At 42.4% G+C, this 24,987-nt stretch overlaps 2 protein-coding genes across 11 annotated transcripts in view; one reads left to right on the top strand and one right to left on the bottom strand.

The window, feature by feature from the left end:
* Positions 1-8,555: 8,555 nt before the first annotated feature.
* On the top strand, positions 8,556-14,990 carry LOC109772442 (uncharacterized). The gene is made up of 4 exons (XM_020331126.4): positions 8,556-8,632; positions 12,792-13,095; positions 13,246-13,392; positions 14,038-14,990. The coding sequence occupies exons 1-4, from the start codon at positions 8,556-8,558 to the stop codon at positions 14,716-14,718; spliced, it is 1,209 nt and encodes a 402-aa protein (XP_020186715.3). The 3' UTR covers positions 14,719-14,990.
* Positions 11,184-24,987, bottom strand: part of LOC120962608 (uncharacterized) — a 35,785-nt gene continuing 21,981 nt past the window's right edge. The window contains exons 5-12 of one of the 10 annotated variants that reach the window (XR_012182576.1): positions 23,672-23,845; positions 22,532-23,035; positions 21,923-22,160; positions 21,428-21,867; positions 12,563-12,657; positions 12,405-12,485; positions 12,004-12,272; positions 11,184-11,772 (exon numbers count right to left, since the gene is read on the bottom strand). Coding sequence is in view for 1 of the 10 variants with exons in the window: in XM_073497115.1 (XP_073353216.1) it covers positions 23,702-23,845 (144 nt within the window). In the remaining 9 variants the exon portion in view is untranslated. The other 9 variants (XR_012182574.1, XR_012182575.1, XR_012182573.1 and 6 more) reach the window with 9 other exon arrangements.

The following is a 24,987-nucleotide window of genomic DNA, read 5'->3' as shown; positions in this document are numbered from 1 at the left end:
TAAGCCCCATGATGAATTTGAGATTGATAATAATGTTTGCAATAATATTGAAAGTGGGTTTGGAAGAGTGTCGACTTTAGGTCCCACATATTTGGAGAATATTCAATCTTATGATTTTTTTTATAAACGTGGGTTCGGAGAGGTCATGACTTTATTTTATGATAATCCCATTATTTTGGAAGAGTGTCAACTTTGCATGCATGTGGATCATGAAGATGAAATTTTATGTGATAGCTATATTATTGAATTTGAATATGATCCCACGTGTAATTATTATGAGAGAGGAAAATATGGTTGTAGAAATTCTCATGTTACTAAATTACCTCTCGTTATGTTGAGATTGCTATTGTTTCTTTCTTCTTCCTTGCATATGGTAGTTTTTGCTTGTCTTGATAATTTGCTTGCTTATGAAATACCTATGCATAGGAAGCATGTTAGCCTTAAACTTGTTTGTCACATGCTATATGATGCTATTTTGTGCTTCAATTCTTGTCTTTCATGTGAGCATCATTAAAATTATAATTGCCTAGCTAAAAGGCTTAAAAGAAAAGCGCTTGTTGGGAGACAACCCAATATTTTTATTTTCTGTTTTGCAACAAATAATTCATATAGCCTCTTGTTAGATGTGGTTTTATGTTTTAATTAGTGTTTGTGCCAAGTAAGACCTTTCGCATAGCTTACAGTGATAGTTCATTTGATCTTGCTGAAAAACAGAAACTTTTGCGCCCAGGAAAATAATTTTCATAATTCACATAACAATGATTTTGATTTGATTGTTTTTGCATAAGATTAATAAACAAATTTCTTAGGTTGTCCTAATTTTTTAGAAGTTTTGGAGTTACAGAAGTATTCGAGAGTTACAAATTGCTACAGACCGTTTTGTTTTTGACAGATTCTGTTTTCTATGTGTTGTTTGCTTATTTTGATGATTCTATGGGTAGTATCGGGGGGTATTAACCATGGAAAAGTTGTAATACAGTAGATATTACACCAATATAAATAAAGAATGAGTTCACAACAGTACCAAAAGTAGTGATTTATTTTCTTATACTAACGGAGATTATGAGATTTTCTGTTGAGTTTTGTGTTGTGAAGTTTTCAAGTTTTGGGTAAGGATTTGATGGACTATGGAATAAGGAGTAGCAAGAGCCTAAGCTTGGGGATTCCCAAGGCACCCCAAGGTAATATTCTAGGACAACCAAGATCCTAAGCTTGGTGGTGCCCCGGAAGGCATCCCCTCTTTCGTCTTCGTCTATCGGTAACTTTACTTGAGGCTATATTTTTATTCACCACATGATATGTGTTTTGCTTGGAGCGTCTTGTATGATTTGAGTATTTGCTTTTTAGTTTTCCACAATCATCCTTGCTATACACACCTTTTGGGAGAGACACACATGAATCGTGATTTATTAGAATACTCTATGTGCTTCACTTATATCTTTTGAGCTAGGCAATTTTGCTCTAGTGCTTCACTTATATATTTTTAGAGCACGGCGGTGGTTATATTTTATAGAAATTGTTGAACTCTCATGCTTCAGTTATATTATTTTTAGAGTCTTTAAACAGCATGGTAATTTTCTTTGATTATAAATTTAGTCCTAATATGATAGGCATCCAAGAGGGATATAATAAAAACTTTCATATAAAGTGCATTGAATACTATATGAAGTTTGATTCCTTATGATTGTTTTGAGATATGAAGATGGTGATATTAGAGTCATGCTAGTGAGTGATTGTGAATTTGAGAAATACTTGTGTTAAAGTTTGTGATTCCCGTAGCATGCACTTATGGTGAACCGTTATGTGATGAAGTCGGAGCATGATTTATTTATTGATTTTCTTCCTTATGAGTGGCGGTCGAGGACGAGCGATGGTCTTTTGCTACCACTCCATCCCCCTAGGAGCATGCGCGTAGTAATTCGTTTCGATAACTAATAGATTTTTGCAATAAGTATGTGAGTTCTTTATGACTAATGTTGATTCCATGGATTATACGCACTCTCACCCTTCCACCATTGCTAGCCTCTCTAGTACCGCGCAACTTTCGCCGGTACCATACACCCACCATATACCATCCTCAAAACAGCCACCATACCTACCTATTATGGCATTTCCATAGCCATTCTCAGATATATTGCCATGCAACTTTCCACCGTTCCGTTTATTATGACACGTTCCATCATTGTCATATTGCTTTGCATGATCATGTAGTTGACATCGTATTTGTGGCAAAGCCACCTTTCATAATTCTTTCATACATGTCACTCTTGATTCATTGCACATCCCGGTACAGCACCGGAGGCATTCATATAGGGTCATATTTTGTTCTAAGTATCGAGTTGTAATTCTTGAGTTGTAAGTAAATAAAAGTGTGATGATCTTCATTATTAGAGCATTGTCCCATGTGAGGAAAGGATGATGGAGAATATGATTCCCCCACAAGTCGGGATGAGACTCCGGACGAAAAAAAGAGGCCAAAAAAATGAGAGAAGGCCCAAATAAAAAAATGAGAGAAAAGAGAGAAGGGGCAATGTTACTATCCTTTTACCACACTTGTGCTTCAAAGTAGCACCATGATCTTTATGATAGAGAGTCTCCTATATTGTCACTTTCATATACTAGTGGGGAATTTTCATTATAGAACTTGGCTTGTATATTCCAATGATGGGCTTCCTCAAATTTCCCTAGGTCTTCATGAGCAAGCAAGTTGGATGCACACCCACTTAGTTTCTTTTTGAGCTTTCATAAACTTATAGCTCTAGTCCATCCGTTGCATGACAATCCCTACTCACTCACATTGATATCTATTGATGGGCATCTCCATAGCCCGTTTATACGCCTAGTTGATGTGAGACTATCTCCTTCTTTTTGTCTTCTCCACAGCCACCTTCTATTCCACCTATAGTGCTATGTCTATGGCTCACGCTCATGTATTGCGTGAAAGTTGAAAATGTTTGAGAACATCAAAAGTATGAAACAATTGCTTGGCTTGTCATCGGGATTGTGCATGATTTAAATATTTTGTGTGATGAAGATGGAGCATAGCCAGACTATATGATTTTGTAGGGATAAGATTTCTTTGGCCCTGTTATTTTGAGAAGACATAACTGCCTTGTTAGTATGCTTGAAGTATTATTGTTTTTATGTCAATATTAAACTTCTGTTTTGAATCATACGGATCTGAACATTCATGCCACAATAAAGAATTTACATGGATAAATATGTTAGGTAGCATTCCACATCAAAAAATCTGTTTTTATCATTTACTTACTCGAGGATGAGCAGGATTTAAGCTTGGGGATGCTTGACACGTCTCCAACGTATCTATAATTTTTTATTGTTCCATGCTATTATATTATCTGTTTTGGATGTTTTATATGCATTAATATGCTATTTTATATTATTTTTGGGACTAACCTATTAACCTAGAGCCCAGTGCCAGTTCCTGTTTTTCCCCTGGTTTTGAGTTTCGCAGAAAAGGAATACCAAACAGAATAAAACCTTCGCAATGATTTTTCTTGGACCAGAAGACAACTAGGAGACTTGGAGATGAAGTCAGAAGAGCCACGAGGCGTCCACAAGGACGGAGGGCGCGCCCCCATCCTTGTGGGACCCTGGTGAACCTCCTGACCTAATTCTTTTGCCTATATATACTCATATATCCCCAAACCAACAGGGGCATCCACGAAAACACTTTTCCACCGCTGCAACCTTATATACCCGTGAGATCCCATCTAGGGACATTTTCCGGCACCCTGCCGGAGGGAGATTCGGTCACGGAGGGCTTCTACATCAACTCTATTGCCTTTCCGATGAAGCGTGAGTAGTTTACCACAGATCTATGGGTCCATAGCTGGTAGCAAGATGGCTTCTTCTCTCTCTTTGATTCTCAATACCATGTTCTCCTCGATGTTCTTGGAGATCTATTTGATGTAATACTTTTTTGTGGTGTGTTTGCCGAGATCCGGTGAATTGTGGATTTATGACAGCTTATCTATGAATATTATTTGAATCTTCTCTGAATTCTTTTATCCATGGTTTGATACCTTTGTAATTCTCTTCGAACTATCGGTTTGGTTTGGCCAACTAGATTGGTTTTTCTTGCAATGGGAGAAGTGCTTAGCTTTGGGTTCAATCTTGCGGTGTCCTTTCCTAGTGGCAGTAGGGGCAGCAAGGCAAGTATTGTATTGTTGCCATCGAGGATAAAAAGATGGGGTTTTCATCATATTTCTTGAGTTAATTCCTTTACATCATGTCATCTTGCTTAATGCGTTACTCCGTTCTTTATGAACTTAATACTCTCGATGCATGTTGGATAGCGGTCGATGTGTGGAGTAATAGTAGTAGATGCAGAATCGTTTCGGTCTACTTGACACGGACGTGATGCCTATATTCATGATCATTGCCTTAGATATCGTCATAACTTTGTGCTTTTCTATCAATTGCTCGACAGTAATTTGTTCACCCACCGTATTATTTTCTATCCTGGGAGAAGCCTCTAGTGAAACCTATGGCCCCCGGGTTTACTTTTCATCATATGAGTTTCTAGTTTCCATTATATAAGTTTCCGATATACTATTTTGCAATCTTTTACTTTCTGGTCTATAAACCAAAAATACCAAAAATATTTCCTTTATTGTTTATCTATCTCTATTAGATCTCACCTTTGCAAGTAACCATGAAGGGATTGACAACCCCTTTATCGCGTTGGATGCAAGTTGTTTGATTGTTTGTGTAGGTATTTGGTGACTTGTGCGTTGTCTCCTACTGGATTGATACCTTGGTTCTCAAACTGAGGGAAATACTTATCTCTACTTTTCTGCATCACCCTTTCCTCTTCAAGGGAAAAACCAACACAAGCTCAAGAAGTAGCAAATACTGTCGAATCAAAATAAGACGTTCATGGTAAGAAGTTTGACTATCACCGCCCACAACTCTTTGTGTTCTAGTCGTGCATATCATCTACGCATAGACGTGGCTCATGATGCCACTATTGGGAATCGTTGCATGGAAAACAAAAAAAAAACTCTACGCACACGCAATGATCTGTCCATGGAGATGCATAGCGACGAGGGGGAGAGTATGTTTACATACCCTCGTAGACCCTAAGCGGAAGCGTTTGACAACACGGTTGATGTAGTCGAACTTCTTCTAGCTCCAACCGATCAAGTACCGAACGTGCGGCACCTCCGAGTTCTGCACACGTTCAGCTCGGTGACGTCCCTCGCCTTCTTGATCCAGCAAGACGTCGAGGTAGTAGATGAGTTCCGTCAGCACGACGGCGTGGTGATGGTGACGGTGAAGTGATCCTCGCGGGGCTTGGCCTAAGCACTAGGAAAATATGACCGGGGTGTAAACGGTGGAGGGGGTGCCGCACACAGCTAGGCAATTGTCTGGAGTGTGCTAGGGGTGCCCCCCCACATATATATAGTTGGGAGGGAGAGGGGAGGCAGCCAGGGTGCGCCCCAAGTAGGATCCAAATCCTACTTGGGGTTCCCCAAGTGGCGCCCCCCCTTCCATAAAACACTAGAGAGAAAAGGGAAGGGGGAAGAGAGAAGGAAGCTTGGCCCAAACCCCCCTCCTTTCCTTCTCCCAATCTGTCTCCTGCCATAGGGGGGCGCGCCACCCCTTGTGGGCTGGTGTGCTCCCCACTCATGGCCCATATGGCCCATATATTCCCTCGGTGGTGTCCGGTAACCCCTCCGGTACTCCGATAAATACCCGATACCTTGCGGAACGCTTCCGGTGTTCAAATACCATTGTCCTATATATCAATCTTTACCTCTCGACCATTTCAAGAGTCCTCGTCATGTTCATGATCTAATCTGGGACTCCGTAAAAAACATTCGGTCACCAAATCACATAACTCATATAATACTATATCGTCAACGAAAGTTAAGCGTGCGGACCCTACGGGTTCGAGAACTATGTAGACATGACCGAGACACCTCTCAGGTCAATAACCAATAGCGGAACCTGGATGCTCATATTGGCTCATATATATTCTAGGAAGATCTTTATCGGTCGAACCGTTGTGACAACATACGTAATTCCCTTTGTCCATCGGTTTCTTACTTGCCCGAGATTCGATCGTCGGTATCTACATACCTAGTTCAATCTCGTTACCGGCAAGTCTCTTTACTCGTTCCGTAATACATCCTCGTGACTAACTCCTTAGTCGTTTGCTTGCAAGCTTATGATGTGTATTACCGAGAGGGCCCAGAGATAGCTCTCCAATACTCGGAGTGACAAATCCTAATCTCGATCTATGCCAACTCAACAAACACCTTCGAGGATACATGTAGAGCATCTTTATAATCACCCAGTTATGTTGTGATGTTTGATAGCACACAAGGCATTCCTCCGGTATCCGGGAGTTGCATAATCTCATAGTCGAAGGAATATGTATTTGACATGAAGAGAGCAATAGCAATAAAACTGAACGATCAATATGCTAAGCTAACGGATGGGTCTTGTCCATCACATCATTCTCCTAATGATGTGATCCCGTTATCAAATGACAACTCATGTCCATGGTTAGGAAACCTTAACCATCTTTGATCAACGAGCTAGTCAAGTAGAGGCTCACTAGGGACACAGTGTTTGTCTATGTATTCACACATGTATTTAGGTTTCCGATCAATACAATTCTAGCATGAATAATAAAAATTTATCATGAATAAGGAAATATAAAATAACAACTTTATTATTGCCTCTAGGTCATATTTCCTTCACTATGAGCAAGTTGAGCCGGTTTGTTTCAAACCCGGGAGATGTGCATTGGCTTGTTGTTGAAAGGGTAATGCGTTATCTGAAAGGTACTGTGAGCCATGGACTTCACTATACCAGATACTCGATGGTACTTGAAGGGTACAGTGATTCCAATTGGATCTCTGATGGTGATGAGATGAAAGTCATAAGTGGATTTGTGTTCATACTTGATACTGGTGTTGTTTCCTGGAAGTCTTGCAAGCATACTTCTTAACTAAGTCAACAAGGAAGCAAAACTCACAACATTAGACAAATCTTGTGACGAAGCAGAATGGCTTCGAGAGCTTTTGATGGATTTGCCAGTGGTTGACAAGCCAATTCCGGTAATTCTTATGAATTATGACAATCAGATAGTTATTGTCAAGGCGAAGAGTTCAAAGGATGACACACAATCCAGAAAGCACATAAGAAGTAGATCGAAATTTGTCAAGCATTCAAGAAACTCCGGAGTAATAGCATTGGATTGCATCCAATCGGCTAAGAATTTGGCAGATCCCTTTACGAAAGGGCTATCACGGATTGTGATAGAAATTAAATGCATCGTGGGAGATGGGCTCGATGGAAACCCAAGCTATGTGATTGAAGATCCCGTGAAATAGGACTTGGGAAAACAAGCTAGTGGTCAACTAAGGAGAGTAACCTTGCTAACCCACTATGTTGGAGAAGCAATACTCTCGTAATTTGCAAGTATGTCAACATTTGTCTTAAACTGTTCCAAAGCTTGTGTAAGCAAGATGCTATGCTACAGATCGATCTTTGGAACAACACAACTATGTGAGACCGACTGCTGGTCACAATCTATGAGGTAGGGTAAGCTCTAGGAAGCTCATGAACAAGTCAGGGGTATGACTAATATGCCCACCCGTGGGGTTAGCTTTCGGCAGCCTAGTACCGGTATGCCAATTGGTGAAACTTCTGAATGCCAAACTTATAATTCAAGACATACTCCATTGTTTAGTTGTTAAGAAGTCTAGCTTTGTGCTCTGTGCATGTTCAAACTTAACCGATCTCCACTGAAAATTTTGGTATATAAAAACATTGTTTGAAACGAATGACAACTTAATGTGCCTCAATATCTGGTTGGGGATTGTTGAATTAGAGATAGGCCTTGGGCCCTATGAACAATATTTCCTATTGATCTCTAAGGCACATGTAGGTTCATGATAAGTGGTGGAAAGTTTAGTATCACCTCACAAGTTGAGAAGAGTTGAGACCTCTTTATAAGGGTTGCTCTACCACTTGCGCGATATTGGAGCTTGAGAAGAGGAGGGGTACATGCGCGCTCATCCTTCACCACCCGCCTCGCCCGCCCCCGTGTGCGCATCATGTTTCTTGAATGTGCCAAGCCGAGCTCAGATCTATGCTTGCGCATTATTTTTTGCTGGTAAGGAATGGTTAACAAGTCTCTAAAGGATGTGCCACTGTCCGAGACGTTGGATTGCAGGCTGTTTTTCGCCCTGGTCGTGGGCCTAAGCCAGGTCCGTGACTCCCTACCTGATGGCATATATATTGGAGGTGTTGGCCAATGCAACCAGCACACTCAGTTCCTCCCCGCGCAACCCTTGTTGTCATCTACCGTTCCACTCATTGTGCTGCTTCCGATGATCCCATCCTATGAACCGCGTGCACGGCCGTTCAGAACAGTAGGCCTGCGGAACCCCGTCCTTCGAGATCCTGCACGAGAAGAAGGGCAATAAAGTTTTTGGGGAGCGTCTCGGTGCGACTGCTCTTGATTCGTCTTCGACTTCGTCCTCTGATTCCACTACTTCCCCGACACCGACAACATGGCTGAGGCCGCCGCTGCCAAGAAGAAGGCCGAGGTCGCTGCTGCCGCCGCGACTTTAGCTTGGCCTATCGGAGGGTAGTATCTAATTTATCCTTTATTTACTCGTTCATGTCCTAGTCGTATATGATGCGCTCATAAGATGTTTCGGTTCTATATTCTGTACGTGCTCAAATGTTTAGATATATGTATGAGTTGCATATTGTTAATTTCATGTTTTCGATTTACTCGTGGATTAGATTATAAAAAATGTACTCAATATTTTCAGCAATTTCTTGTCCTCGATGGATCGATGATGGCCTCAAATTATTTTAACAAGTAGTACCATGAGCAAAATTGCGAAAGGTTCTAAAAGATGGATGGTATTCATCAAGTCAGCACGGAGATGTCGTGCAGAAGAGTTAGTAATAGAAGTCTTAAGCTGATCGATCGAAAACAATTTTTTGTACAGCAGTCGTCAAGTTAGATGGGGCGAGATCAAAGAGCCGACAAAAGCAGCAACAATTGGTGTCAGCGAGGTCGTTCGATCTAAATCGCAATCGGTGCACGGCGTAACGCATGCACATGAAGTGCTTTTTATAGGTACGCAAATTGCTACGGAAGGCAGTGCAAGGACAATATTTTGCTTAGTGCGAGTGCCTCTTCCGTCTCGCATGAAGCTTTTGCCCCATACCTTTAGCTATTGGGCCGCCCGTTTCCGTCTGGGTTTTTTCCTTCGCTGGTTCATTCGATCAGTGAGTTCACAGGTTCGCTCACATCAACCGAGTTTATTTTTGTTTTTTCTATTTTCAGTTTCTTTCTTTTTTCTTTGTTTCTTCACAGGTTTTTGGCTTTTTCTACTTTCTTTGTATTTTCATTGGTTTTCTTGGCTTCTCTCTCGGTTTTCATTTGTTTTTCTTACTTGTTTCTTTCTTGGTTTTCATTGGCTTTTTTGTTTTGTGTCTTTCTTTTTTGGTTATTATATTTTTTTATTGGTTTTCATCAGTTTTCTTTGTTTCTTTCTCGGAGTTTCTCTGTTTCCATTCTTTGAATTCGTTTCTTTAGGGGATTCATGTTCTTTGTTTTTTGTCGTTTTTCATCAGGTTCTTTTTGGTTCGACGCATGTTAACTTTTTTTGGTACACATTCAACCTTTTTTGTAGACATCTGAGACCCTTTAATATACACAGTTAACATTTTTTAGTTACATGATTAGCATTTCTGGGAACTTATATTTTTTATGTCTACTTTTTCCCATACACATTGCACATTTTTGGTATATATCTAATACATTTTAAAATACATGTTTAACATTATTTAAATACAAGACTAATATTTTTTTGAATACACATGGTCAACATTCTTTCTATACACATTTAACACTTTTAAATGCTTGACTATAATTTTTCTAATATTAGATTAAAATTATTTAATATATGGTCAATATATTTTCTATGCACATTTAACTTTTTTCAAATTCTTAATTAACATTTTTCAAATACAAGATTAACATATTCTTAATACATGGTAAACATGTCTTCTATACATATTTAATAATTTTCAAATGCTTCATGATTTTTTTTAAATACTTGTTTATTTCAAGTGCTTGATTAACATTTTTAAATACAAAATTAAAAATTTCAATACATGGTTAAAATTATCCTATACAGATTTAATTTCTTTAAATGCTTGATTAAATATTTTAAACTAATTATTTAATAGTTTTTCAAATTGTTGATAAATATTTTCTAAATACATGATCAATATTTTTCAAGTAAATTGTATATTTTTTGTATACCTGAGAAACATTTTCTCTGTACACATTTAACAATTTGTCAAATGCTTGCTCATCGTTCTATTCGATGATTTATGTAAAGTGCATTTGCAACTTATGTATTTATAATATATGAAAATATAAAAAAACTAAAAAGGAAAAAGAAAACTAACAAAAGAGCATCTCCTGTCGCCTTGAGCGATGATACCCTATGGCTTGCTGTAAGCGAGACGGAGTCTGCGCGTAGGTTGCTCGTCAGCAACCTAGCGTGTACCCTAAATCAAACGTTTCTCATTTGGGCCGGCCCATTTCGAACTGCTTCACCACTGATTTTATTTTTGTTTTTCCTATGTTTCCTTTTCCGTTTTACTTAATTTTTTAATATTTTCTTTTTGTTTTGTTTTCGGTTATGTTTTTTATATCTATTTTTTTCTCTCTGTTCTTATTATTCTTCTTTCCTTTTTATGTTTTTGCCTTTTCTTTTTCTCATTGGGACCATATTTCGAATTTGTGAATATATTTTCTCCAATCGTGAACAATTTTGGAAAGCCGTGAACATATTTTGAACTTTGAACATGTTTTGAAATCATGAACATTTTTAAATTTCGTGAAACTTTCTATAATCATGAACAGTTTTGAATTGACAAATATTTTTACAAATTCGATTTTTTTTTGGCAAAATGTTTACCTTCTTTTAAAACTCGCAAGCATTGTTTTAAACTAGTGGTTGGGGCACCACCTGGTGGCGCCTCTTGAGGCGGGATTGTGCGCACAAATCATGCTATCGTATTTGTTAACGTGTTTCTATGAGTAGGATTAGTTTAGCGAGAGCGACAATTACATGTTAGTGGTTAGAAATGAAAGGCGCGATAATATAACTACAACAGAAAAAGTGTCCTTGCATAAAGTAGAGCAAGCCTAAACTATACAATTGAACCTCACATATGTATATTTTGTGTGAATGTGGTGATCACACTAGACTACTTAATGTAACAAATGACATACCAAATTTCTCTGCAATCTCATTCCAGTCAAGCAACACCTCTTCCTTCTCCTGGCCAGAAAGATAACTAAGGACCTACACAGACTTGGACCTTTAACAATCTGGCTCTCATGCCACTGGACCTCCACTTGCTTGAGAAATTAAGGACGCCAACTCCCCTCCTCCCCCCTGCCACCCACACACCATCCCCAGGCGTACCTCTTGAGGCAGTCCTATGCGCACTAGTATTGTTTGAGTGCCTCGGCACGTCCCGTGCGTTCATTTTACGCACTTAAATTAAAAATCTCTAAAGAACACAAGTCATCACTCACAACTTTTTCATAGTAACAGAACGCTAGTAGCAGACAAGCTCACTCTTATGGTTCGGTTTAATCTTTGCTCACCTCATAGTATAACCAATGGGGAAGAGAGCTCAAATGATTTAAAATAGTTTGGTTGCACATCACTTCTTTAATAAATTTACCTATGAAACATAATAAGGAAACAATTGTAAAATATGAAAAACAAATTATAGGAAGGAGCACACATGAGACCCGAACATGTAGAGCAGAAGGGTAGAAAACCATAAGGGTGGATTTTCAACATGATAAGAATCAAATATGTATGTACTGAACATCAAAGGAAAAAAAAACTTGCTATCTTGTATGCATTCCAGTGCACTCATCATAGCATGTGTAGAACTGTTGGGACATACCTGAAAGGCACAAAAGGACATCTAACGTCATCAACCAGATTTGAAGTTGTGAAGTCATACATTTTGTCCCGTCGATCCCGTAAACAGATGATCTCACCGATACAATTATCTGACATGTCTTTCTTTTCTTCATATCGTGCTGATCTTGTGAACTTCCTGAGTTGCCATTGCGGAGAACAAATGACTTGACTGACTTAGACGTGCCAACCATTTTTCTGCAGTTTCAAGATTCACAATGACAATCTTGATCTGCTCCAAACTGGACAAATCTGTAGACAAGGACAGAGATTAGAAGCAGCAATAGTTTTATGTACACAACGTAATAAAGTAAGGTGGACGAAACAAATTTGTTTATAATTAAAAAATACTTATAAAGTAACCATGAAACTGAATGAACATACTTATAGTCATAGGTCAGCTCCTCCCATCTCTCTATATCACGAAGAGCAAAAATTGCAACTCTGGTTTATCCATCTACAGTCCTGAAATAACATGATACCATTAGCAAATATCAGGGTTATCTACAAAGATATAGAATAAGTAGTACAATATAACTAACCATTTCTGCATCTCCGTGTTTGGTTCACAGCTATGATTGATGAACCCGAACTTGTTCCTCTGGTTTGTTGCATCAATGACCATATTGCTACTGACCTTGCACAGAAGTACCACAATTGGGGCATTGGAAGCAGATTGATACCAAGATTGGTAATTTTTACGTGTCAGTACCAACTTTGAGGCGAGACGTTGCAAAAGAGGCTAAAAGTGATGTTTATACGTATTGACAGGGAAACTGACCGGTTGGGCCCGCCCGTCAGGCGCCACGCTAGCCAGTGCCCGCGTCGCCTGCGCTGGCTGCGCGCTGACTCGGACGAGGCCGGCTCGGCCCGTTTATGTGCGACCGAGCCAGACCCCGACCCCGACCGCACTCGCTTCTTCTTTCTTTCTTCCTGCCTCGCCGTCGCCTGCGCCCGCCACCGCCGGCCGGCACAGCACGCCGCCGCAGCCATGGTTCTGGAGGACGAGAGCAGCGACGACAACTCAAGCCTCCCGTACATGCACTCCGAAACCTCCACCGATGGGCTGAACCAGGTAAGTTACTCCATTGGAGCTAGGGTTAGGGTTAGGTTTAGGAAATTTGGGGATTTTTGTGTGTAGGTGGTCTTTGTTGTTAGGATTTCGTTTGATTTGATTTGTCCTCGTCCTCTGCACATGATGGTAACTTGGATTTTGCTTGGGCAGGTGCCTTTCTCTCTTGAGGACCCGGATTACAAGGGTCTTGAGCTAGATCTGATAGTGTTGTGCGAGAAGCATGGGAAGCCATCAGAGAGGCTTGTTGCGTTTGAAGGAACAATGACTGGGAGAAGGTTCTTAGCATGTGCAGAGCCGGTAATTTTCTTGCCTTGGTGATTAAGCACTGGATCTGTTCATTGAAAGTGGCAGAGTCTTGTTTGCCACCTGTGATTCAGTTATGTGCATGCTAAATTTGTTAGGAATGATCATTATTAAGTTCAGTGGAATGCATTTCTGCTAAAATATATGCTCCTGTTGTGTGCACATGCTATTTATTTACACTTCTTTCCAAATGCAGTGTTGCTCAATATTAAGTTCAGTGGAGCCAGTTAGTAACAATTGCTTACTTCTGACAGTAGGTAGTCTCATTAGCTAGTTTGTTGCTGCAGGCTAGTGTAGTGTATTTAGGTGGGCAAAGTAGTTCACATTGTGTTGCTTATTACTGTTAGGATTTCATTATATTAATGGTCAATTCTTAGCAACTGCTGTTGCTTAGCACATGGCTGCTTAGCAACTTCTAAGTTGAATGGAGTGTTACTCTGGTGCCTGGTAAATATATGAGTTGATCATGCATTGTAGGATTACATTAATCTATTTTACAATGTGGTCCTGTTGCTTAGCAAATGGCTGTGCAAATCTAGTTAATGTCAGTGCCAACATTAGGTACTGCCATGAACTAACTGTTGCTTAGTACTCTTAGTAGTTGTATTGTACTAAATTTTGCCCTTCTAATTTTTCCAGGAAGGTCAGAATTGTGGGTTTGTTCAGTGGGTTGATGAGCAGTGGCCCCCAACAATGGAGAATGCATTGCTGAAGCTTTGGTCAATGGTTGAAGAGAGCAAGTCTGCTAGGGTGAATGATAATCTTCAAAGTGCTCTAACTATTCATCAGTTGACAGAAGAAAAGAACAAGCTGGATGCAGACTATGACAAGTTAGTGAAAGATGTGCATCAACTTGTGGACTTTCAGCAGGATAGGGTTGTGGATTTCAGTTATCTGCAGCCTGCTGTCACATATCAGCACCAATGCAGAGCTGAATTGGTGGCTGGTATGAATGCAGAAATGGCAAAGAAAGATGCAGCTGCACAGAAGCTTCAACAAAAGTATGAACTCCTGTGCAACCTGACAAGTGCTCAAGCAACTGTCATCCAAAACTTGAAGTTGAAGAATATGAAAGAGAAGGAATTGTTGAGTGAGGGTAGGATGAATTTGGAGTTGAAGAATGCAGAGTTCACAAAGTTTGAGGAGAAGCTCACCCAAGAGAAGCTAGAGTTGAAGCTCCAGGTTGCTGATCTGCTGAAGCTCAAGGAAAACCATAATGAAGAGAAGCAGATGCAAGAGTTTAAGATTACTGAGCTCATCAAGGCAGAGGAGAAGCTGAAGGAGAAGATCAAGGGGATCCAGGCCATCTTGCAGAACTGAACAAGATGACTTGAGATTAGTGGGCATTGCAGACCTTTTGGGAATGATGGTTGTGCAATGACCTAGTAACTTAGAATTATGGTTGTGTAATGTATGGTTCTAGTACTAATTGTGAACTCTGGTTGTAACTCTAGTAGTTATGCTATTCATCCTTTTGTGAGAAAAGGATGGATTGTGCATTTGAACTCCACTATGTAATGTGATCAATGTGAACAATGGATGTGTATTCTATAATGTGTTGAACTCCAGTGTTACTTATGTTATAGTGATGCTTAAATGCTTAAATGCATTTGCAAAAGTAATGCTTATGTTAGAGTGATGCTTATGTTAGAGTGATGCCTTTAGGTGTTTTCGTCGACCCCGAGCCACCAAAACCCTAATTGATAGGTTTAGGTGGTTCCGTCGACCCCGAGCCACCCTAGACCCTAAATGATGCCTTTAGGTGGTTCCGTCGACCCCGAGCCACCCTAGACCCTAGATGATAGGTTTAGATGGTTCCGTCGACCCCGAGCCACCAAAACCCTAGTTGATGCCTTTAGGTGGTTCCGTCGACCCCGAGCCACCCTAGACCCTAAATGATGCCTTTAGGTGGTTCCGTCGACCCCGAGCCACCCTAGACCCTAGATGATAGGTTTAGGTGGTTCCGTCGACCCCGAGCCACCCTAGACCCTAGTTGATGCCTTTAGGTGGTTCCGTCGACCCCGAGCCACCCTAGACCCTAGATGATAGGTTTAGGTGGTTCCGTCGACCCCGAGCCACCAAAACCCTAGTTGATGCCTTTAGGTGGTTCCGTCGACCCCGAGCCACCCTAGACCCTAGATGATAGGTTTAGGTGGTTCCGTCGACCCCGAGCCACCAACACCCTAGTTGATGCCTTTAGGTGGTTCCGTCGACCCCGAGCCACCCTAGACCCTAGATGATAGGTTTAGGTGGTTCCGTCGACCCCGAGCCACCCTAGACCCTAGATGATAGGTTTAGGTGGTTCCGTCGACCCCGAGCCACCCTAGACCCTAGATGATAGGTTTAGGTGGTTCCGTCGACCCCGAGCCACCCTAGACCCTAGATGATAGGTTTAGGTGGTTCCGTCGACCCCGAGCCACCAAAGCCCTAGTTGATGCCTTTAGGTGTTTTCGTCGACCCCGAGCCACCCTAGACCCTAGATGATAGGTTTAGGTGGTTCCGTCGACCCCGAGCCACCCTAGACCCTACATGATGCCTTTAGGTGGTTCCGTCGACCCCGAGCCACCCTAGACCCTAAATGATGCCTTTAGGTGGTTCCGTCGACCCCGAGCCACCCTAGACCCTAGATGATAGGTTTAGGTGGTTCCGTCGACCCCGAGCCACCCTAGACCCTAGATGATAGGTTTAGGTGGTTCCGTCGACCCCGAGCCACCAAAACCCTAGTTGATGCCTTTAGGTGGTTCCGTCGACCCCGAGCCACCCTAGACCCTAGATGATAGGTTTAGGTGGTTCCGTCGACCCCGAGCCACCAACACCCTAGTTGATGCCTTTAGGTGGTTCCGTCGACCCCGAGCCACCCTAGACCCTAGATGATAGGTTAGGTGGTTCCGTCGACCCCGAGCCACCCTAGACCCTAGATGATAGGTTTAGGTGGTTCCGTCGACCCCGAGCCACCCTAGACCCTAGATGATAGGTTTAGGTGGTTCCGTCGACCCCGAGCCACCGTAGACCCTACATGATGCCTTTAGGTGGTTCCGTCGACCCCGAGCCACCAAAACCCTAATTGATAGGTTTAGGTGTTTTCGTTGACCCCGAGCCACCAAAACCCAAAGTGCTTCTTTTTTAGCCTAGACCTTAACAACATATCCAACAATGTATACAACAATATATCCAGCAATATATCCAGCAACAGTGTTACTCTATCCAATAGTATGCACCATTGTCATGAACATATCAATCATAAAAAGATATAAAAAGAACCATCCATCCACATGAACATAGTCCCCAGGCATTGATTAACTAATAAATAGCAAGATCACATCCATCCACATGAACAAAAGCCAGCTCTAGAAATGGCATTAACTAATAAATAAATCCATCCATCCACATGAACAAAAGCCATATATGGCATTGATTCTTAAAGTACACCAGCAAAGTACAATAAGAGCACCAGCAAAGTACACTGAGAGCACCAGCAAGATCACATTGTACCATAGGATGCAAGAACACACATGAAGTATCTAGTTTTGAACATTACATGGCACATGTGCCATTTAGTGGTTACCACTTGCATAGAAGTAGGCTCTCGATCCTCTGTTTCTACCACCAGAAGGTGGAGTAGAAGTAGATGTAGAGGGAGCAGTAGATGTGGAGGGACCAGATTGCCTTGGGGCAGAGAATGTACCTCTCCCTCTCCCAGCACCTCTCCCAGCACCTGGTGCAGCACCTCTACCAGCACCTCTAGCAGCACCAGTCCCAGCAGCTACAGCTGCAGCCCCTCTCCCAGCTCCTCTCCCAGCTCCTCTCCCAGCTCCTGTTCCAGCTGTTGGTGTTGTTGTAGGAGTTGGATGAGAAGTTGTTGATGCTTGTGTAGTAGCAGCAGCACCAGCATTGGAATTCCTTGCAAGAGGCTTGCATAAACAAAGAAGGAAAATGAGTTAGTACTTAAAAAAATAGAATGTACAAGAAGGAAAACCTGTTACTACTTATTAGAGGATTACCACATGTTTGTTCTTCCTCAAAGCCAGCTCAGGCTTCAACTGCTTGTTGCAGCTTGTGTACCTATGTCCTTGCAGTCCACAATTGCCACATGTTATACTCCCCATTCTTGATGTCTCCTTAGGCTTTGGGACTTCAAATTTCCCCTTGATCCTCTTCTCTTTCTTTCTTCCTCTCTTCACTTTAAATGCAGGTGGGTCAATGTCTGGACCAGGTGTCCTTGTCCAGTCATGCTCACCAGGAACTGGATAGATCATTGGTTCATAAGCTGCCAGATAAATTTCTTTCTTGAAGAACTTGCTGACATAATCCTCTGGTTTTCTTTTGGCCTTGTTTATTGTTGAGATGGCATGGTTACATGGGATGCCACTTAGGTCCCATTTTCTGCACCCACATGCGTGCATTTGCAAGTTAATAGCATGGGTTTGCTGCCCACTTGTAACTTGCCACAAGTCCACACCAGCTTGAATTGGTTTGCAATATTTGGCCCTCTCCTTCTCAACCTCTAGCTTCTCACTATAATGGGGTGTTATGTCCCATCTAGCTTTCTTTCCAGTCTCCCTATTCCTATGCCACCTCACCATCTGCTTATCCTTTATTCCATCACACATTGTCCTAATTGGTTTCTTCCTAACATCTAGGACATACTTGTTGAACACCTCAGATAAATTGTTAACTACAAGGTCAGTCTTGCAGTTTGTGTCAAATGCATGCCTTGCCCATATTTTCTTGGGTATTTGACAAAGCCACTCCCAAGCTTGCTCACACTCAGCTCTAAGGTCATTCATTGCAATGTTAAATTTGTGTTCACTATATGCATAGGCAGCATTATCCATACACTTTTTCAGATCTCCCCCCCTAAACCCAGCATTTTGGAAGTTTGCATAGATATGCCTAAGGCAGAACCTTTGGTTGCACTTAGGAAAGACAGCATTCACTGCATTTAGTAGGCCCTGGGACACACAATTAAACTAGCTAAGCTACTATCTAGCACAAAACAACCATATAGGAACAATGACATAAGATGCAAGCACATACCTTTTGTCTATCTGACATTATTGTATATGGACCAAACCTTCCCACTTCTCCTCCTAGGCAGATTTTAAGTTGGTGTAGAAACCAACACCAGTTAGGTGTGTCCTCTTGCCCAACAATACCAAATGCTAGTGGGTATATATTGTTGTTGCCATCTCTACCAGTGGCAGCAAGTAGTTGAGCACTAGTAGTTAACTTAATGAAGCACCCATCAACACCTGAGCAAGCAAATTCAGTATTAAAAACATTCAAATGCATTTCTAGATGAAACAATATGTAACTAATGCACAAGGTGAACAAACTAACCAATGAATGGTCTGCACCCCTTGAGAAACCCCTCCCTTGCTCCATTGATGCAATAGGACATAGCATGGAATCTTGGACCTGGATGGGGGATTTTTTCAGTGGGTGTTGGAGTTACAGTAGTGACTACTACTCTACTCCCAGGGTTTGTATCCATCACTGTCTGAGCATAGTCTTTCAACCTAGGGTATTGCTTCTTGTGGTCTCCTAGCACAGCATCAATAGCTAGGTTCTTTGCCCTATATGCCATTGACTTGGGCACATCCACACCATACTTCTCCATGCAGGCATCAATCAAAGTCTGAATGCCAGTTGTTAGATCAGATCTGAACAGTGACTCATACTTCTGTGCAAGCCACTTGGCACTTACCCTTGTTGTCTCTGTACTAATAGGGCAAGTGTGCTTAATTCTCATCTTCTTAATTACAAAAGTAGTTTCACCTTTTATAACTGCTACCACCATAAAGAAGTTGCAATGTTTTTGGTTGCATTCTACAATTATTCTTTGATCTGAGTTCCTATGATATTTGAAGTTTCTGCCTTGAGTGATGTGTAAGTTCAACAAAGCCTCTCTGAATTGATGTTGATCCTTGAAACACATCTGTAGACATAATTGCTCATGTGGTGCCTCCATTTTCTCATTGTACCATTTTCTAGGAGGCCTCTGCTTTGCCCTGCTCTTCCTTTTCTTTGGCAGCACAAATGCCAATGGCTCATAACCATCATCATCAGCCTCCTTCAACAATCCTCTCTGTTCTTCATCAGATGAAGGTTGGAAATCAGGTTCCTCCTCTTGAACTACACTTGAATGTGTCCTTGTTGTAGGCCCTTTCCTAACTGGAAGCTTCTGTTTCTTCTTCTTCTTCTTCTCTTCATGTACAATTACAGTTTCTTCATCCTGTGAAACAACCTTGTCATCTTCATCCATTTCAAAAGGTTCCTCAACCTCTGTGTCACCAGAGTAATGCACCATTTCTTCCTCCTCGGATTCTTCATCATCTGTTTCTTCCTCTTCTACTTCATCATACTCTCTCTGTTTCTTTCCCTCATCCATCTCTATGTCATCAGCATCACCCATATAAAAAGGGTTTACATCACTGTCATCTTCACCTTCACAATCAGAACCACCACTGCCATCATATCCCTCTTCTTCTTCTATTTCCAAAACAGCTTTCAGTTTTCCTTTTACATTCTTGCTCTCTTGTGTGCAAACACCAGTACCATGAGCTACTAAACTGCAGCTGCTACTCTGACTTTCAAAGGCAACTCCTTCTTCATCAACAACATAGATGGGTGGCTCACTGAGATCATATAACACAACAGTGGATAATTCTTGCCTCTGAAACTTGCTGCAAGGAGGTGGACATGCCCTCACTAGCAAATTTAAAACCTTACACTCCTCAACCTGCCTCTTTACTAGTTGCAACTCAGCATTACTCTCTACCATCTCCAATCCCTTCTCCCCTAAATCTGGATTCTCAATGTGAAACAGCAGATCATATTCACTAAATCCTTGAGTTTCCATCACTGCAATCATATTCAGGTATGTTACATCTGAACTGCAGAGCTTCAGCTCTAACATTTCTGAAGCATCAAAAAAGAACCTAACATCCAAAATGTCATCATACAAACTGCAAAATGAAATAACAGACAAAATTGGTTAATAAACAATTTTACTTAACATATTGTCTAACATATAAACAAAGATTTCTTTCAGTTAACATATAAACAGAGTTTTGTTTAGGTTAACATATACAAAAGTTAACATATAAACAGAGCTTTGTTTACCCTAGCTAGGTAAAACCTAATGCTGCTCTAGTTAGGACCACTATACTACTCTGCTCTAGTTAGGCCTAGCAATTAGAGTGCTAAACATGTAGGCAGTACACTCTAACCCTAATCCCCAATTTCAGTGAGCAAGAATGGAGCAAGAATGTAACAGTGGAGCACTTACAGAACACCACCGAAGCCATGAGTCCAGTGATGGGCGGTGCTAGGGTTGTCCACCCAAATTCGCGCCATCCGCAGCCTCTGCTCCATCGACAACGCCGGCTCCGCAAAATCTTCCTCCGCGCTACTGTACTCCGAGCTGGAGTAGCCGCCACTGCCATCGAAGCGGGGAAGGTCGCCGCCGCTCGCATCGCCCAGGCCATCGCAGCCTGCCGGAGTCGCCGAGGCCATCGTCGCCTAGGGCACAGCAGCCGCGGGGGAGAGGAGGGCACAGCGGCCGCGGGGGAGAGGAGGGCACAGCGGTCGCGGGGGAGAGGAAGGCACAACAGCCGCGGGGGAGAGGAGGGAGGTGACAGCGCCTGAGCTGTTCGATCGATGGCTACGGCGGCGTGGTGCGGCGGCGGCGGGGCGGGCGGGGAGGCAGCCGCCGGCGAGGTGCGAGGAAAAGGACAGGGCAGCGCGGGGTCGGGGTCGGTCGCACCAACGGGTTCGGTCGCACCAACGGGCCGAGCCGGCCTCGTCCGAGTCAGCGCGCAGCCAGCGCAGGCGACGCGCGCACTGGCCAGCGTGGTGCCTGACGGGCGGGCCCAACCGGTCAGTTTCCCTGTCAATACGTATAAACATCACTTTTATCCTCTTTTGCAACGTCTCGCCTCAAAGTTGGTACTGACACGTAAAAATTACCAATCTTGGTATCAATCTGCTTCCAATGCCCCAATTGTGGTACTTCTGTGCAATTTACTCCACAGAGATAGAAGCGAGTGTAACGTTGTCTCTTCATTTACCATGGTCTTTCCTCACAAGTTATGTCATCAATAACTACAATATTGATGCAAGATATATGGATATTAGTTTGATCGCCCAGTGTATAATGTGATTAACCATCATAACATCAATCATATAAAAAATGCAATCACACACACACACAATTATTTTCACCAGTACAGCACAATGATCCAATGTAATGAGTGAAATTTGTTGAGAGAAACCAAGCATTGAGTGACTTGGTAGCAGGGACAAACAACAGAACGACATGGAGACGGTGATGTCGATGATGTGGCAGGTGATACTGATGAGCCCATCGTCGTAGTCCATGAGTGAGCTAGGGTCCATCCAGATGTCGAAGGATCCAGGATTGATGGATGCCGTCGATGTCGTGGCTGCGGCTCGCCTCAAACTGGACTGAAATAATTCAGAATTAGTACAAGCACAAGCACGGATGGTAGTAGTTAGTTACCTTACTGCAGGGCATGTGGTAGTGGCCGAGCGTGTAGCGAAAGATCATAGGAGACAACAAAAACGAAGGCGTTGAAGAGCGCCCAAGCACTAACTCGCCGGACAGCACCGGGGAACGGGTACGAACAACGTCTTCTTGGCCATGGTCACTCCAAGGCAGCAGATGATGTGTCTTGCCGTCCATAGTGGATCCAAGTTTTTTTTTTGTAGGGAGTCCATGGACCCAGGCACCAAGCTAGCTAGGACGAAATCAACAACAACACGCAGTTAGTTTGTTCCCTTGTTCAATTTCGATTTCTGTGAAGATCAGTAGATCATAAGTACCTACTGAAACAATCATCCAGATTGTTTATATAAGAGATTACCAAAACGGCAAAGCCGTCCATGAATGCAGAGCAGACCCGAACAATGAACCAATGGAAAAAAGTACCTAAAAAGCACCCTTACCAAAGAAAGATAAAGAACTGAATACCAAACTGCTCCTTTCACCTTGAAAGATTAATCTAAATATCCACTGATAACTAACCAAGCAAGCAAGAACTCGAACGAATGCTTTGTCGGAGAAGGACCAGATGATGTGAAGTAGAAGAAGAAAGACGAAGCGACGTACCAGAGTCGACGCTCCTGCTGCTGGGGCCGAACACCTTGATCTTGCGCTTGAGATCGACCTTGGACGGCAACGACAAGGCGAGGCTCAGCTTCTTGGGCAGCCCAACGTCCTCCTTGTGAACTGACGCACAAGAACCCATGTCCGGTGTCTTCCCGGCTTTTGTGCTTTTCAGGGCTTGCAAGTCCTCCACCGTGGTCGCCGTCCACCATGAGGGAACGGGGCATGCTGGGGGGGGGGGGGGGGGGGGGGGGGGGGGGGGCATGGAATGCGGAGAAGAAGAGAGACCGATGGAAAAGAGGAGGCGGCGTGAGAGCAGGAGAAAGGGGACCGCGTGGGATGATGAGGGTGTATCTGGGGAGGGTTCCATCGCTACTAAAAAAATCCAGCCCAATCTGCAAACTGCTATATGGGGCCTCAGCTCATGATGTGAAACCGGAGCGACGAAAGAGACAAAAACGATCGAGGGCCCTGAAAAGACCTATAGTGGTTGTGTTCCAGATCAACCTGAAAACAGAAAAAATAAAATGGAATTTGATTTAAGTTAGTAATTACAGTACCCTGACACCAAAAAAATCAATTGTACATAGTGACAATAGTTAGCAGTAGACAGTAGTTAGGAATCAAAAGAAGACTGCAGAGCATGCTACATTTTGTGTAAACTGCAGCAGAAGTTGTGAAATTGAGTTCTTGGATGGGTACTACACTGACAATGGAGAAAATATGCAGGGAGGCAGAAACAACTATTGGCAGCAACGGTGGAGTGAACAAGGCAAGAAAGATGATGGTAAGTAATGAAACCTAAAGCACCGCATGCGAATATGAGTACTTAATATTTACAGCATGACATATGAATATGACTATTTAATCGTCAACGTCCATGCTTTAACAACTCTAGTAGGCAGGAAAGGCCCCCACATAGATCTAGCACTGCAATGAGAATTGCGACTCTGGTACTAATAGCAACGTAATTAGACTCTGAATATTTTATAGTAAAACACAATCCACAGGATCAAAATAATACTGCAAGTTACACTTCATATGATCAACCGGACAACTACTTGAGTCGTGAGGCATAAGCAAGAACAATGCTGCATTTCCATATAAAATGGAAGCAAGAAAATCGATAGATACTACTAGTACCGTTGCTTACAGCAAACTCAGTTGCACTCTTCAGCTTTGTGCCTTTGTCACCAACACTTCCAAGGTTTTCCGGTTTTCAACAAATGTAAAAGGGGTGTCATCTGAAGCAGGTGGTTTTAATGGCTCACTTTCAGGAACACGCCTGTCAAATAGTTGCTCCATGGGAAGTTTTTCCTGCAATGAGACAGACGCGTCACACCACTCTTCTCACATTTGATAAATACATTCAGAATAAATAAAACAGCACTTCCCTCCAATTTCTCAGACAGAAACACTGATATTAGATAAATTACACTGCTGACTCTTTTTTTTTTTTTGGAACGAAGACGCTAGACGCGTCCGGCTTTAAATTAATAAAGCCCTCAGGCACCAGTTCAACAGGATACAACCAAGAAAAGCAAAATAAAAAGTACGATCCACTGGTAGAAAAAAGCCCTTTAGTCCCGGTTCGCAACAGCTTTTAGTTCCGGCTGTGCAACCGGGACTAAATATGCGCGACTAAAGACCCCCCCCCCCCCTTTAGTCGCGCCTCTTACGGACCGCGACTAAAGGCTTTAGTCCCGGTTCTTGTGGCTGACCGGGACTAAAGGCCCGTCCACGTGGGCGCCAGTGGTCCGTCGGGGCGGAGGACCTTTAGTCCCGGTTCTCGTGGCCAACCGGGACTAAAGGCCTCCTCCGTAGGTTTAGGGTTTTAGCCCCCCTAAACCTGGTTTCTCTTTAATTAGGAGTGTTTTATTTCTTTTATATTTTATTTTGTGTTTTATTTTAATTTTGATGAAGTTTCAGTACACATATTCTACGCTACTATATACATGCATATGAAATTTCAAACAAGAAGAATTCAAGAGGAATATATAATATATATTCAATCTCGGGTGACCATATACAACTTCGAACAAGTTTCCATACACAATTAGGATGGATGACCATATACAACTTCGAACAAGTTTCAATCTCGGGTATGCATATAAATTTCTTCGTCCTCGGTATAGTGTTCTCCTTTAGGATTGATGACTTCCCTCATGAAAAATCCTGCTAATTCTTCTTGAATTGGTCGGAAGCGAGCTTCTGGACTAAGCCTCCTCCGCAAGTTATCCGTCGCGTTCCGCACGCTATCCGATGCCTTCCGCTCAGAGGTGTGTCTCCGGATGTTCTCACAAACATAGTATCCACATAGATTGGTCCCCGGTGGCTGCTTATCCACATTAACTAACCTTCTAAAATCTAGCTCATGTTTGAATTCACCGACAATTTCTTCTGAGAAACGTCTCCAAACCCTACAGGGCAAAGAAAATTAAATGAACAAGGGAGTTATT

This window comes from Aegilops tauschii, chromosome 4 (assembly GCF_002575655.3).
Source record: "Aegilops tauschii subsp. strangulata cultivar AL8/78 chromosome 4, Aet v6.0, whole genome shotgun sequence".
Taxonomy (NCBI): domain Eukaryota; kingdom Viridiplantae; phylum Streptophyta; class Magnoliopsida; order Poales; family Poaceae; genus Aegilops; species Aegilops tauschii.
This window is presented reverse-complemented; position numbering and strand designations above follow the sequence as displayed.